This window comes from Coturnix japonica, unplaced genomic scaffold, assembly GCF_054131305.1.
Source record: "Coturnix japonica strain WE unplaced genomic scaffold, WE-NBRP24 Scf039, whole genome shotgun sequence".
In the NCBI taxonomy this organism is placed as follows: Eukaryota; Metazoa; Chordata; class Aves; order Galliformes; family Phasianidae; genus Coturnix; species Coturnix japonica.
In genome coordinates, this window is record NW_028188942.1 from 5,515,747 (window position 1) to 5,529,831 (window position 14,085).

Below are 14,085 nucleotides of genomic sequence, written 5' to 3' on the forward strand. Positions count from 1 at the left end.
GGTAATGGGGTCTATGGGGTTTAATGGGCCTCAATGGGGTTTAAAGGGGTACAGTGGGTTGATAATGGGGATATAGGGGATGGTGGTGACACCAGTTTATCCCAGTTCATCCCAGTCCATCCCAGTCTATCCCAGTTCCTCCCAGTTCCCTCCCAGTTCCATCCCAGTCCATCCCAGTCCATCCCAGTTCCTCCCAGTTCCCTCCCAGTTCCATCCCAGTCCATCCCAGTCCATCCCAGTTCCTCCCAGTTCCCTCCCAGTTCCATCCCAGTCCATCCCAGTCCATCCCAGTCCCTCCAAGTTCCATCCCTGTTCCCTCCCAGTTCCATCCCAGTCCCTCCCAGTCCATCCCAGTTCCTCCCAGTTCCCTCCCAGTTCCATCCCAGTCCATCCCAGTCCATCCCAGTCCCTCCAAGTTCCATCCCAGTTCCTCCCAGTTCCCTCCCAGTTCCATCCCAGTCCATCCCAGTCCATCCCAGTTCCTCCCAGTTCCCTCCCAGTTCCATCCCAGTTCCTCCCAGTCCATCCCAGTTCCTCCCATTCCATCCCATTCCATCCCAGTCCATCCCAGTCCCTCCGAGTCCCTCCGAGTCCATCCCAGTCCCTCCCAGTCCATCCCAGTCCCTCCCAGTCCCTCCGAGTCCCTCCGAGTCCATCCCAGTCCCTCCCATTCCATCCCAGTCCATCCCAGTCCCTCCGAGTCCCTCCCATTCCATCCCAGTCCCTCCCAGTCCCTCCCAGTTCATCCCAGTTCCTCCCAGTCCCTCCCAGTTCCATCCCAGTCCATCCCAGTCCATCCCAGTTCCTCCCAGTTCCCTCCCAGTTCCATCCCAGTTCCTCCCATTCCATCCCATTCCATCCCAGTCCATCCCAGTCCCTCCGAGTCCCTCCGAGTCCATCCCAGTCCCTCCCAGTCCCTCCCAGTTCATCCCAGTCCATCCCAGTCCCTCCCAGACCATCCCACTCCATCCCAGTTCATCCCAGTCCCTCCCAGTCCTTCCCAGTTCATCCCAGTCCATCCCAGTCCCTCCCAGTCCCTCCCAGTTCCCTCCCAGTCCATCCCAGTCCCTCCCAGTCCCTCCCAGTCCATCCCAGTTCATCCCAGTCCCTCCCAGTCCCTCCCAGTTCATCCCAGTCCCTCCCAGTCCCTCCCAGTCCATCCCAGTTCATCCCAGTCCATCCCAGTCCCTCCCAGTCCCTCCCAGTCCATCCCAGTTCATCCCAGTTCCTCCAAGTCCCTCCCAGTCCCTCCCAGTTCCCTCCCAGTCCCTCCCAGTCCCTCCCAGTCCCTCCCAGTTCCTCCCAGTCCATCCCAGTCCATCCCAGTTCCTCCCAGTTCCTCTCAGTCCATCCCAGTTCCTCCCAGTCCCTCCCAGTTCCTCCCACTTCCTCCCAGTCCATCCCAGTTCCATCCCAGTTCATCCCAGTTCCTCCCAGTCCATCCCAGTTCCATTCCAGTTCATCCCAGTCCCATCCCAGTTCCTCCCTGTCCCTCCCAGTTCATCCCAGTCCCTCCCAGTCCATCCCAGTCCATCCCGGTCCATCCCAATCCATCCCAGTTCATCCCAGTCTCTCCCAGTCCATCCCAGTCCATCCCAGTCCCTCCCAGTTCATCCCAGTCCATCCCAGTCCATCCCAGTCCCTCCCAGTTCATCCCAGTCCATCCCAGTCCATCCCAGTCCCTCCCAGTTCATCCCAGTCCATCCCAGTTCCATCCCAGTTCCTCCCAGTTCATCCCAGTCCATCCCAGTCCATCCCAGTCCCTCCCAGTCCATCCCAGTTTATCCCAGTACCTTCTCCCAGTGCAGACTGGGGGCTGGGTTCCCCCCCCTTGCCGTGCAGAGCAGTCGCAGCGTGTCCCCCAACCGCACGCGGGGAGAGTCCAGACCCTCAATGGTGGGAGGGTCCGGGGGAACTGGGAGCAACTGGTTAAACTGGGAGAGACTGGGAGGGAACTGGGGGAGAATGGGGGGGAGTGGGGGGGTATGGGAGGGACTGGGATGGACTGGGAGGGACTGGGAGGAACTTTGAGGGACTCGGAGGGACTGGGAGAAATTGGGTTGAACTGGGATGGGACTGGGATGGACTGGGATAAACTGGGATGAACTGGGAGGGACTGGGATGGACTGGGTTGAACTGGGATGAACTGGGAGGGACTGGGAGGAACTGGGATGGACTGGGATGGAACTGGGATGGAACTGGGATGGATTGGGATGAACTGGGATGGATTGGGATGGACTGGGATGAACTGGGATGGATTGGGATGGACTGGAATGGACTGGGATGGAATGGGAGGAACTGGGAAGGACTGGGATGGACTGGGATGGACTGGGAGGAACTGGGAGGAACTGGGAGGGACTGGGATAAACTGGGAGGGACTGGGAGGAACTGGGATGGACTGGGATGGACTGGGAGGGACTGGGATGAACTGGGAGGGACTGGGATGGACTGGGATGGACTGGGATGGACTCGGAGGGACTGGGACGAACTGGGATGTACTGGTTTGAACTGGGATGAACTGGTTTAACTGGGATGTACTGGTTTGAACTGGGGCACTCACAGAGCACGCTGACCGTCATCCTGGTCTCCTTGGGGTCCCCCCCCGCCTCGTTGGTGGCCGAACACAACAGGGTCTGTCCATGGGAACCACGGCGGGGGGACACACTGCAATGGGGAACTGGGATCAACTGGGAGCCACTGGGAGCAACTGGGAGCAACTGGGATGGACTGGGAGAGACTGGGAGAGACTGGGGTCAACTGGGAGGGACTGGGAGGGACTGGGACCAACTGGGAGGGACTGGGACCAACTGGGATCAACTGGGATCAACTGGGAGGGACTGGGAGGGACTGGGGTCAACTGGGAGAGACTGGGGTCAAGTGGGAAGGACTGGGATCAACTGGGAGGGACTGGGATCAACTGGGATCAACTGGGATCAACTGGGACGGACTTGGAGAGACTGGGAGAGACTGGGACTAACTGGGATCAAATGGGAGGGACTGGGATCAACTGGGACTAACTGGAATCAACTGGGTGGGACTGGGATCAACTGCGAGGGACTGGGAGAGACTGGGATCGACTGGGATCGACTGGGGTCAACTGGGAGGGACTGGGACCAACTGGGACCAACTGGGACCAACTGGCTGGGACAAGGATCAACTGGGATCAACTGAGACCAACTGGGACCAACTGGTTGGGACTGGGATCAACTGGGACCAACTAGGAGAGACTGGGAGGGACTGGATCAACTGGGACTAACTGGGATCAAATGGGAAGGTCTGGGATCAACTGGGAGAGACCGGGATCAACTGGGTGGGACTGGGATCAACTGGGACCAACTGGGACCAACTGGCTGGGACAAGGATCAACTGGGATCAACTGAGACCAACTGGGACCAACTGGTTGGGACTGGGATCAACTGGGACCAACTAGGAGAGACTGGGAGGGACTGGGATCAACTGGGACTAACTGGGATCAAATGGGAAGGTCTGGGATCAACTGGGAGAGACCGGGATCAACTGGGTGGGACTGGGATCAACTGAGATCAACTGGGATCAACTGGAAGGTAGTGGGAGGTACTGGGAGGGACTGGGATCAACTGGGATCAAATGGGAGGGAGTGGGATCAACTGGGACCAACTGTCTGGGACTGGGATAAACTGGGAGAGACTGGGATCAACTGGGAGGGACTGAGAGGGACTGCACTTATCTATACTGGTCTGTGCTGGTCTGTACTGGTTTGTACTGGTCTGTATTTATCTATACTGGTCTGTGTTGGTCTCTACTTATCTATACTGGTCTGTACTTATCTACACTGGTCTATACTGGTCTGTACTTATCTACACTGATCCGTACTGGTCTGTACTGGTCTATACTGGTCTGTGTTGATCTGTACTGGTCTGTACTTATGTATACTGGTCCAAACTGGTCTGTACTTATCTATAATGGTTTGTACTGGTTTGCTCTTATCTCTACTGGTCTGTACTGGTTTGTACTGGTCTGTACTGGTCTGTACTTATCTGTACTGGTCTGTGCTTATCTCTACTGGTCTATATTGGTCTGTACTGGTTTGTACTGATCTGTACTGCTCTATATTGATCTGTACTGGTCTATACTGGTCTGTACTGATTTGTACTGGTCTGTACTGGTCTATACTGGTCTGTACTGATTTGTACTGGTCTGTACTGGTCTATACAGGTCTATACTGATCTGTACTGGTCTATATTGATCTGTACTGGTCTATACTGGTCTGTACTGGTCTATACTGCTCTGTACTGGTCTGTACTGGTCTATACTGGTCCATACTGGTTTGTACTGTTCTGTACTGGTCTGTAATGGTCTGTACTTGTTTGTACTGGTCTGTACTGGTCTGTACTGGTCTATACTGGTCTGTCCTGGTTTGTACTGGTCTGTACTGGTCTATACTGGTCTGTACTGGTCTATACTGGTCTGTACTGGTCTGTACTGGTTCTCACCGTGCGCTGATGTGCGTGATGCTCAGCCTGGGGTCAGTTCCATCCTCAGTGACGTGAGCGGAGCCGTGGGGCAGCGCTTCCCCCCCTGCACCCAAAATCCCCTCAATTCACCCCAAAACTTTAGCCCCGCCCCCTCAACCATCATCAGCTGCTGATTGGCTGCTCACAGCCAAGCCCCGCCCCCTCCTCCAACACCACCCCCAGATTGACAGCCCGTAGCCCCGCCTCCCCAGCCAACCTCACACGCTGATTGGCTGCTCCCACACAAGCCCCGCCCCTATGCAACTCCAGCCCTGATTGGCTGCCCTTAGCCCCGCCCCCTTACCCAACACCTGCTGCTGATTGGCTGCTCACAGCCCGCCCCTACCTCCCCCCCCCCCCCAGGCCTCGCCCCCATAGGCCACGCCCCCTCATTTAAAACAGCTCCTGATTGGCCACCCCACTCCGAGGCCCCGCCCTTTGTCCCGCCTCCTCACCCAGCACCGCCCACTGATTGGCCGTTCACCCCATTAAGCCCCGCCCACTTACCCAACTCCAGCTTCAGATTGGCCGCCGGTCTGGCCCCGCCCACTCGGCACTTCACCTCAAGCTCCGCCCCCTCCCGCCACGGAAGCTCCGCCCCCTCGGGCAGCTCCAGCTCTGGTTGGTTGGGGGGAACTGCGGGGAGAGACCAGTATGGACCAGTATGGACCAGTAGGAACCAGTAACAACTAGTATGGACCAGTAAGGACCAGTAACAACCAGTATGGACCAGTATGGACCAGTAACAACCAGTACGGACCAGTTACACCCAGTAAAGACCAGTAACAACCAGTAAGGATCAGTAACAACCAGTAAGGACCAGTAAGAGCCAGTAAGGACCAGTAACCATCAGTAAGGACCAGTAACAACCAGTAAGGGCCAGTAAGAGCCAGTAAGGGCCAGTAACAACCAGTAACAACCAGTAACCACCAGTAAGGACCAGTAACAACCAGTAAGGACCAATAACCACCAGTAACCACCAGTAAGGACCAGTAACAACCAGTAAGGACCAGTAACCACCAGTAAGGACCAGTAACCCAGTTCCCTCCCAGTTCCTCCCATTCCCCCCCATTCACTCTCAGTGCCCCCTTTCACTCCCATTCCCTCCCAGTCCCCTCCCAGTCCATTCCAGTCCAACCCAATGCCCCCCAGTCCCTCCCAATCCCATCCCAGTCTCTCCCAGTCACTCCCAATCCATCCCAGTCCCCCATATCTCCCTCCCATTCCCCTCCCAGTCCCTCCCATTCCCTCCCAGTTCATTCCATTCACCTCCCATTCCCCCTCAGTCCCTCCCAGTACCCCCATATCCCCCCCCAGTCCCCCCCAGTCCCTCCCATTCCCCCTCAGTCCCTCCCAGTACCCCCATATCCCCCCCCAGTCCCTCCCAGTCCATCCCAGTACCCCCATATCCCATCCCAGTCCCTCCCAGTCCCTCCCAGTCCATCCCAGTGCCCCATATCCCCTCCCAGTCCACCCCACTCCCTCCCATTCCCCCCCAGTCCCTCCCAGTCCATCCCAGTATCCCCATATCCCCTCCCAGTCCATCCCATTCCCCCCCATTCCCTCCCATTCCCTCCTATTCCCTCCCATTCCCTCCCAGTTCCCCCCCCAGTACCCCCATATCCCCTCCCATTCCCTCCCAGTCCATCCCATTACCCCCATATCCCCTCCCATCCCCCCCATATCCCCCCCATTTCCCCCCACTCCCACCCACCCATCACTCTGAGCGTTGCTGGCCGTGACCCGACCGTCCCGTTCCCCCCCGTCGCCTGGCACTGCCAAACTCCATCGTCCTCCAGCTGGGCGGCCATGATGCGCACGTGATGCTCACCTGGGCAAGGGGGCGGGGCCTCGTTTTGACCACGCCCCCCACCAACACACAAGCCACGCCCCCTGACCAATCCCATCACGGCTTAGCCCCGACCCTTCGCTCTGATTGGCTCCCACCCTTTAGTCCCGCCCATTTCTGCTCATTAAGCCCCGCCCACCGGCATAAGCCCCGCCCCCTCGCTTCTATTGGCCACGCCCTTTAGCCCCGCCCCCTACTCTCCTTTAGCCCCGCCCACCGGCATAAGCCCCGCCCCTTCGCTCCGATTGACTTCCACCCTTTAGCCCCGCCCCTTTGTGCTCATTAAGCCCCACCCAGCGGTATAAGCCCCGCCCCCTCGCTTCTATTGGCCCCACCCTTTGCCCTGCCCCCTTTCTGGTTGGCCCCTCCCCTTTACTCTCCTTTAGCCCCGCCCCTTTCGTGGTTAAGCCCCGCCCCTTCGCTCTGATTGGCTCCCACACTTTAGCCCCGCCCCTTTGTGCTCATTAAGCCCCACCTGCCGGCATAAGCCCCGCCCCCTCGCTTCTATTGGCCCCGCCCTTTAGCCACGCCCTCTTTTGTTTGCCCCCTCCCTTTACTCTCCTTTAGCCCCGCCCACCTGCATAAGCCCCGCCCCCTCACTTCTATTGGCCCACCTCTTAATCCCCGCCCCTTTGTTATGATTGGTCCCGCCCATCTGAGCTTATTAAGCCCCGCCCACCTGAATATGCCCCGCCCATTTCGCGGTTAAGCCCCGCCCCTTCGCTCTGATTGGCTCCCACCCTTTAGCCCCGCCCCTTTGTGCTCATTAAGCCCCACCCAGCGGTATAAGCCCCGCCCCCTCGCTGCTATTGGCCCCGCCCTTTAGCCACGCCCCCTTTTGGTTGGCCCCTCCTTTTACTCTCCTTTAGCCCCGCCCCTTTCTTGGTTAAGCCCTGCCCCTTCGCTCTGATTGGCCCAACTCTTAATCCCCGTCCCTTAGTTATGATTGGCCCCGCCCATTTGAGCTTATTAGGCCACGCCCCTTTCGTGGTTAAGCCCCGCCCCTTCGCTCTGATTGGCCCCAACCTCTCTGGGGCTCAATAAGCCCCGCCCACCGTCATAAGCCCCGCCCCTTTGTCCTCATTAGACCCACCATTCCTCCCTCCTAATTAACCCCATCCACCCTAATTAACCCAATTCTTCCTAATTAACCCCACCCTTCCCTCATCCTAATTAACCCCATCCACCCTAATTAACCCCACCCTTCTTAATAACCCTATTCTTCCTAATTAACCCTATTCTTCCTAATTAACCCCATACTTCCTAATTAACCCCACCCTTCCCCCGTCCTAATTAACCCTATCCATCCTAATTAACTCCATCCACCCTAATTAAACCCCCATACTTCCTAATTAACTCCACCCTTCCCCCATCCTAATTAACCCCATCTACGCTAATTAACCCCATACTTCCTAATTAACCCCACCCTTCCCTCATCCTAATTAACCCCATTCATCCTAATTAACCCCCTTCATTACCAACTAAGCCACGCCCCCTGTGTCATCCAATCACAGCTCACCCCCTCTGTGGCCACGCCCCCTTCCCCACTGGCCACGCCCCCTCGTCCCCCACCCAATCACAGCGCACCCTTTCCTTTAGCCCCGCCCCCTCCTCACCTTTCCCTTTCTCTCCGACCAATCGGTATCGCGGGTGGGCGGGGCTTGGCAGCCCACCCAATAGCAGCCCTCCCCGCGCCCATTGGACGGCCACGCCCCCTCGCACGGCGCAGCGAAGCTCCGCCCCCTTCCCCAACACCACGCTGCCATTGGTCGGCTCCTCCAGGAAGGGCGGGGCTGCTGTGGGAAAAGGGGCGGGGCTTAACTGAGGACACGCCCCCTTTTACCATGGCCACGCCCCTTTTAACCACTGACCACGCCCCTTTTGCCCCTGGTCACGCCCCCTTTTGCCCGTGGCCACGCCCCGTTTTACCCCTGACCACGCCCCCTTTTACCCGTGGCCACGCCCCCTTTTGCCCGTGGCCACCCCTCCTTGCCCCAGGCCACGCCCCCTTTACTCATGACCACGCCCCTTTTATCCGTGGTCACGCCCCTTTACCCCCTGGCCACGCCCCCTTTACCCCTGGCCACGCCCCCTTTACCCGTGGCCACGCCCCCTGAGCCGCCCCATTCACTCCCAGTCTCCCCCAGTTCCTTCCCAGTATGGCCCAGCGCTCCACAGTTCATCCCCCCGCATCTGCCCCAATCCCTCCCAGTTCCCTCCCAGTATCCCCCAGTATCCCCCATTTCCCTCTCATTCCCTCCCAGTCCCTCCCAGGATCCACCATTTCCCTCCCAGTCCCTCCCAGTCCATCCCAGTCCCTCCCAGTATCCCCCATTTCCCCTCCAGTCTATCCCAGTCCCTCCCAGTATCCCCCATTTCTCCTCCCAGTTCCCCCCCAGTTCATCCCAGTATCACCCCATTTCCCTCCCAGTATCCCCCATATCCCCTCCAGTCCCCCCCATTCCATCCCAGTAACTCCCAGTATCCCCCAGTTCCCTTCCAGACTCTCCCAGTCCATCCCAGTCCCTCCCAGTATCCCTGATTACTCCTCCAGTCCCCCCCATTCCATCCCATTATCTCCCAGTATCCCCATTTCCCTCCAGTCCCTCCCAGTCCATCCCAGTATCCCTCATTTTCATCCCAGTAATCCCTATTCCTCTCCCAGTCTCTCCCAATCCCATCCCAGTCCCTCCCAGTATCCCCCATTTCCCTCCCATTCCCTCCCAGTCCATCCCAGTAACTCCCAGTATCCCCCAGTTCCCTTCCAGACCCTCCCTTTCCCTCCCAGTATCTCCCAGTATCCCCATTTCCCACCCAGTCTATCCCAGTCCCTCCCAGTACCCCCCATTTCCCCTCCAATCCCTCCCAGTCCATCCCAGTCCCTCCCAGTATCCCCCATTACCCCTCCAGCCCATCCCAGTCCCTCCCAGTATACCCCGTTTCTCCTCCCAGTTCCCCCCCAGTTCATCCCAGTATCACCCCATTTCCCTCCCAGTAACCCCCATATCCCCTCCATTCCCTCCCAGTCCCTCCCAGTCCCTCCCAGTATCCCCCATTTCCCCTCCAGTCCCTCCCAGTCCATCCCAGTATCCCTCATTTTCATCCCAGTAATCCCTATTCCTCTCCCAGTCTCTCCCAGTCCCTCCCAGTCTGTCCCAGTATCCCCCAGTATGCCCCAGTATCCCCCATATCCCCTCCCAGTATCCCCCAATCCCATCCCAATCCCATCCCAGTCCCTCCCAGTATCCCCCATTTCCCCTCCAGTCCCTCCCAGTCCCTCCCAGTCCATCCCAGTATACCCCATTTCTCCTCCCATTCCCCCCCAATCCCTCCCAGTCCCCCCCAGTATCCCCCAGTATCCCCCAGTATCCCCCAGTATCCCCCATTTCCCTCCCAGTCCCTCCCAGTACCCCCTATTTCCCCTCCAATCCCTCCCAGTTCCTCCCATTCCCTCCCAGTATCCCCCATTTCCCCCCCATTTCCACCCCATTCCCTCCCAGTCCATCCCAGTCCCCCCCAGTATCCCCCAGTTCCCTTCCAGGCCCCTTTAGGCCTCGCCCCCTTCTCACCTTTGACTCCCGCCAGCAACAGAGCCAGGAGCAGCTGAAAGAAAGGAACCCCAAAATGCCATAAAATGAGCCCAAAATGGCCATAAATCCCAGCAAATAACCCCAAAATGAGCCAAAATCCCATAAATTGACCGCAAAAATGAGCCAAAATCCCATAAAATGACCCCAAATGACCCAAAATATCATAAAATGACACAAAATGACCCAAATTTCCCCCAAAATGACCCAAAATCCCATAAATTGACACCAAAATGACCCAAAATCCCATAGAATTACACCAAAATAACCCAAATTATCCCCAATTCAACCCCAAAATCCCATAAAATGACCCCAAAATGACCCCAAATCCCATAAAATGACACAAAAATGTCCCAGATTTCCCCCAAAATGATCCAAAATCCAATAAATTGACCTCAAAAATGACCCAAAATCCCATAAAATGACCTCAGTAAGAACCAATTTCCCCCCAAAATGACCCCAAATCCCATAAAATGACCCAGATTTCCCCCAAATTACCCTCAAAATCCCATAAATTGTCCCCAAAATGTCCCAAAAATCCCATAAAATGACCCCAAAAATGACCCCAATAATGACTCAAAATCCCATAAAATGACCTGAAAAGAACACAGATTTCCATCATTTCAATCCAAAATCCCATAAATTGACCCTAAAATAACCCAAGATCCCATAGAATGACCCCAAAATGACCCCAAATCCCATAGAATGACCCAAAATGACCCAAAATCCCATAAAATGACCCGAAACTGAATCAAATTATCCCCAATTCAACCCCAAAAGCTCATAAAATGACCCCAAAAATGACCCAAAATCCCAGAATATGGCCCCAAAATGACTCAAAATCCAATTAAATGACCCAAAAATCCCATAAAATGACCCCAAAAATGACCCAAAATCCCATGAAATGCCCCAAAATCCCATCAAAATCCCATCAAATAACCCCAAAACGACCCAAAATCCCATAAATTGACCCCCAAAAGACCCAAATTTCACCCAAATCTCCCAAAATCCCATTAATTGACACCGAAAATGACCCAAAATCCCATAAAATGCCCCCAAAAGACCCAAATTTCACCAAATTCAGCCCAAAATCCCATAAAATGACCCCAAATGACCCAAAATCCCATAAATTGACCCCAAAATGACCCAAATTTTGCCCCAAATGACACAAAATCCCATAAAATTACCCCAAAATTGACTCAAAATCCCATAAAATGACCCCAAAAAGACCCAAATTTCACCAAATTCAACCCAAAATCCCATAAAATGACCCAAAATGACCCAAATTTCCCCCAATTCCATCACAAAAGACCATACAATGACCCAAAATCCCATAAAATGACCCCAAAACGACCCAAATTTCGCCCAAAACTCCCCAAATCCCATAAAATGACCCCAAAAATGACTCAAAATCCCATAAAATGACCCCAAAAAGACCCAAATCTCACCAAATTCAACCCAAAATCCCATAAAATGACCCAAAATTGACTCAAAATCCCATAAAATGACCCAAAATGACCCAAAATCCCATTAAATTACCCCAAAAAGACCCAGTTTCCCCCATTTCCATCCCATAAAATGACCCAAAATGGCCCAAATTTCCCCCAATTCCATCACAAAATCCCATAAAATGACCCCAAAACGACCCAAATTTTGCCCCAAACTCCCCAAATCCCATAAAATGATCCTAAAAATGACTCAAAATCCCATAAAATGACCCCAAAATTGACTCAAAATCCCATAAAATGACCCTAAAAAGACCCAAATTTCACCAAATTCAACCCCAAAATCCCATAAAGTAACCCCAAAATGACCCCAAATCCCATAAATTGACCCCAAAATGACCCAAATTTCCCCCAATTCCATCACAAAATCCCATAAAATGACCCCAAAAAACCCAAATTTCACCAAATTCAACCCCAAAATCCCATAAAATGCCCCCAAATCCCATCAAAATCCCATCAAATAACCCCAAAACGACCCAAAATCCCATTAATTGACACCGAAAATGACCCAAAATCCCATAAAATGCCCCCAAAAGACCCAAATTTCACCAAATTCAGCCCAAAATCCCATAAAATGACCCCAAATGACCCAAAATACCATAAAATTACCCCTAAAAAGTGACCCAAAATCCCATAAAATGACACAAAAATGACCCGAATTACCCCCAAAATGACCCAAAATCCCCCAAAATTGACCCCAAAATGACCCCAAATCCCATAAAATGACCCCAAATGACCCAAATTTCCCCCAATTCCATCACAAAATCCCATAAACTGACCCTAAATTGACCCAAAATCCCATAAATTGACCCCAAAATGACCCAAATTTCGCCCCAAATGACACAAAATCCCATAAAATTACCCCAAAAATGACCCCAAGAATGAGCCAAAATCCCATAAAATGACCCCAAAATTGACTCAAAATCCCATAAAATGACCCAAAATGACCCAAAATCCCATTAAATGACCCCAAAAAGACCCAGTTTCCCCCATTTCCATCCCATAAAATGACCGAAAATGGCCCAATTTTCCCCCAATTCCATCACAAAATCCCATAAAATGACCCAAAATCCCATAAAATGACCCCAAAATGACCCAAATTTTGCCCCAAATGACCCAAAATCCCATAAAATTACCCCAAAAATGACCCCAAGAATGACCCAAAATCCCATAAATTGACCCCAAAATTGACTCAAGATCCCATAAATTGACCCCAAAAAACCCAAATTTCACCAAATTCAACCCCAAAATCCCATAAAATGACCCAAAATGACCCAAAATCCCATTAAACTACCCCAAAAAGACCCAATTTCCCCCATTTCCATCCCATAAAATGACCCAAAATGACCCAAATTTCCCCCAATTCCATCACAAAATCCCATAAGATGACCCCAAAAAACCCCAAATTTCGCCCAAATCTCCCCAAATCCCATAAAATGACCCAAAAAATTGACCCAAAATCCCATAAATTGATCCAAAATGACCCAAATTTCGCCCAAAATGACACAAAATTCCATAAAATTACCCCAAAAATGACCCCAAGAATGACCCAAAATCCCATAAAATGACCCAAAAAAACCCCAAATTTCACCAAATTCAACCCCAAAATCCCATAAAATGACCCAAAACGACCCAAATTTCCCCCAATTCCATCACAAAATCCCATAAAATGACCCCAAAATGACCCAAATTTCTCCCAAAACTCCCCAAATCCCATAAAGTGACCCCAAAATTGACCCAAAATCCCATAAATTGACCCCCAAATGACCCAAATTTTGTCCAAAATGACACAAAATCCCATAAAATTACCCCAACATTGACTCAAAATCCCATAAAATTACCCCCAAAAGACCCAAATTTCACCAAATTCAACCCCAAAATGCCATAAAATGACCCCAAATGACCCAAAATCCCATTAAACTACCCTAAAAATATCCAGTTTCCACCATTTCCATCCCATAAAATGACCCAAAGTGGCCCAAATTTCCCCCAATTCCATCACAAAATCCCATAAAATGACCCAAAATCCCATAAAATGACCCCAAAACGACCCAAATTTCGCCCAAATCTCCCCAAATCCCATAAAATGACCCCCAAAATTGACCCAAAATCCCATAAATTGACCCAAAATGACCCAAATTTTGCCCAAAATGACAAAATCCCATAAAATTACCCCAAAAAATGACCCCAAGAATGACCCAAAAACCCATAAAATTACCCTAAAATTGATTCAAAATCCCATAAAATGACCCAAAAAATGACCCCAAATCCCAGAACATGGCCCCAAAATGACTCAAAATCCAATTAAATGACCCAAAATCCCATAAAATGCCCCAAAAAATGACCCAAAATCCCATAAAATGCCCCAAAATCCCATCAAAATCCCATCAAATAACCCCAAAACGACCCAAAATCCCATAAAATGACCCCAAAATGACCCAAATGTCGCCCAAAGTGACACAAAATCCCATATTACCCCAAAAATGACCCCAAGAATGACCCAAAATCCCATAAAATGACCCCAAATTCAACCCCAAAATCCCATAAAATGTTCCAAAATGACCCCAAATCCCATTAAACTACCCCAAAAATACCCAGTTTCCCCCATTTCCATCCCATAAAATGACCCAAAATGGCCCAAATTTCCCCCA

The 14,085-nt window shown here is 52.6% G+C and overlaps 1 protein-coding gene across 23 annotated transcripts in view; it reads right to left on the bottom strand.

The window, feature by feature from the left end:
- The window catches only part of NPHS1 (NPHS1 adhesion molecule, nephrin), a 67,370-nt gene that overhangs the window by 45,930 nt on the left and 7,355 nt on the right, over positions 1–14,085 (bottom strand). For 15 of the 23 annotated variants that reach the window (XR_014940221.1, XR_014940224.1, XR_014940222.1 and 12 more), the window contains exons 1-7: positions 9,912–14,085; positions 7,959–8,138; positions 6,208–6,324; positions 5,001–5,129; positions 4,473–4,557; positions 2,561–2,664; positions 1,794–1,915 (exon numbers count right to left, since the gene is read on the bottom strand). Coding sequence is in view for 14 of the 23 variants with exons in the window: in XM_085530944.1 (XP_085387070.1) it covers positions 1,794–1,915; positions 2,561–2,664; positions 4,473–4,557; positions 5,001–5,129; positions 6,208–6,324; positions 7,959–8,138; positions 9,912–10,179 (1,005 nt within the window). In the remaining 9 variants the exon portion in view is untranslated. Of the gene's footprint in view, positions 1–1,793; positions 1,916–2,560; positions 2,665–4,472; positions 4,558–5,000; positions 5,130–6,207; positions 6,325–7,958; positions 8,139–9,911 lie in introns of those variants that run through there. The other 8 variants (XM_085530938.1, XM_085530940.1, XM_085530937.1 and 5 more) reach the window with 6 other exon arrangements.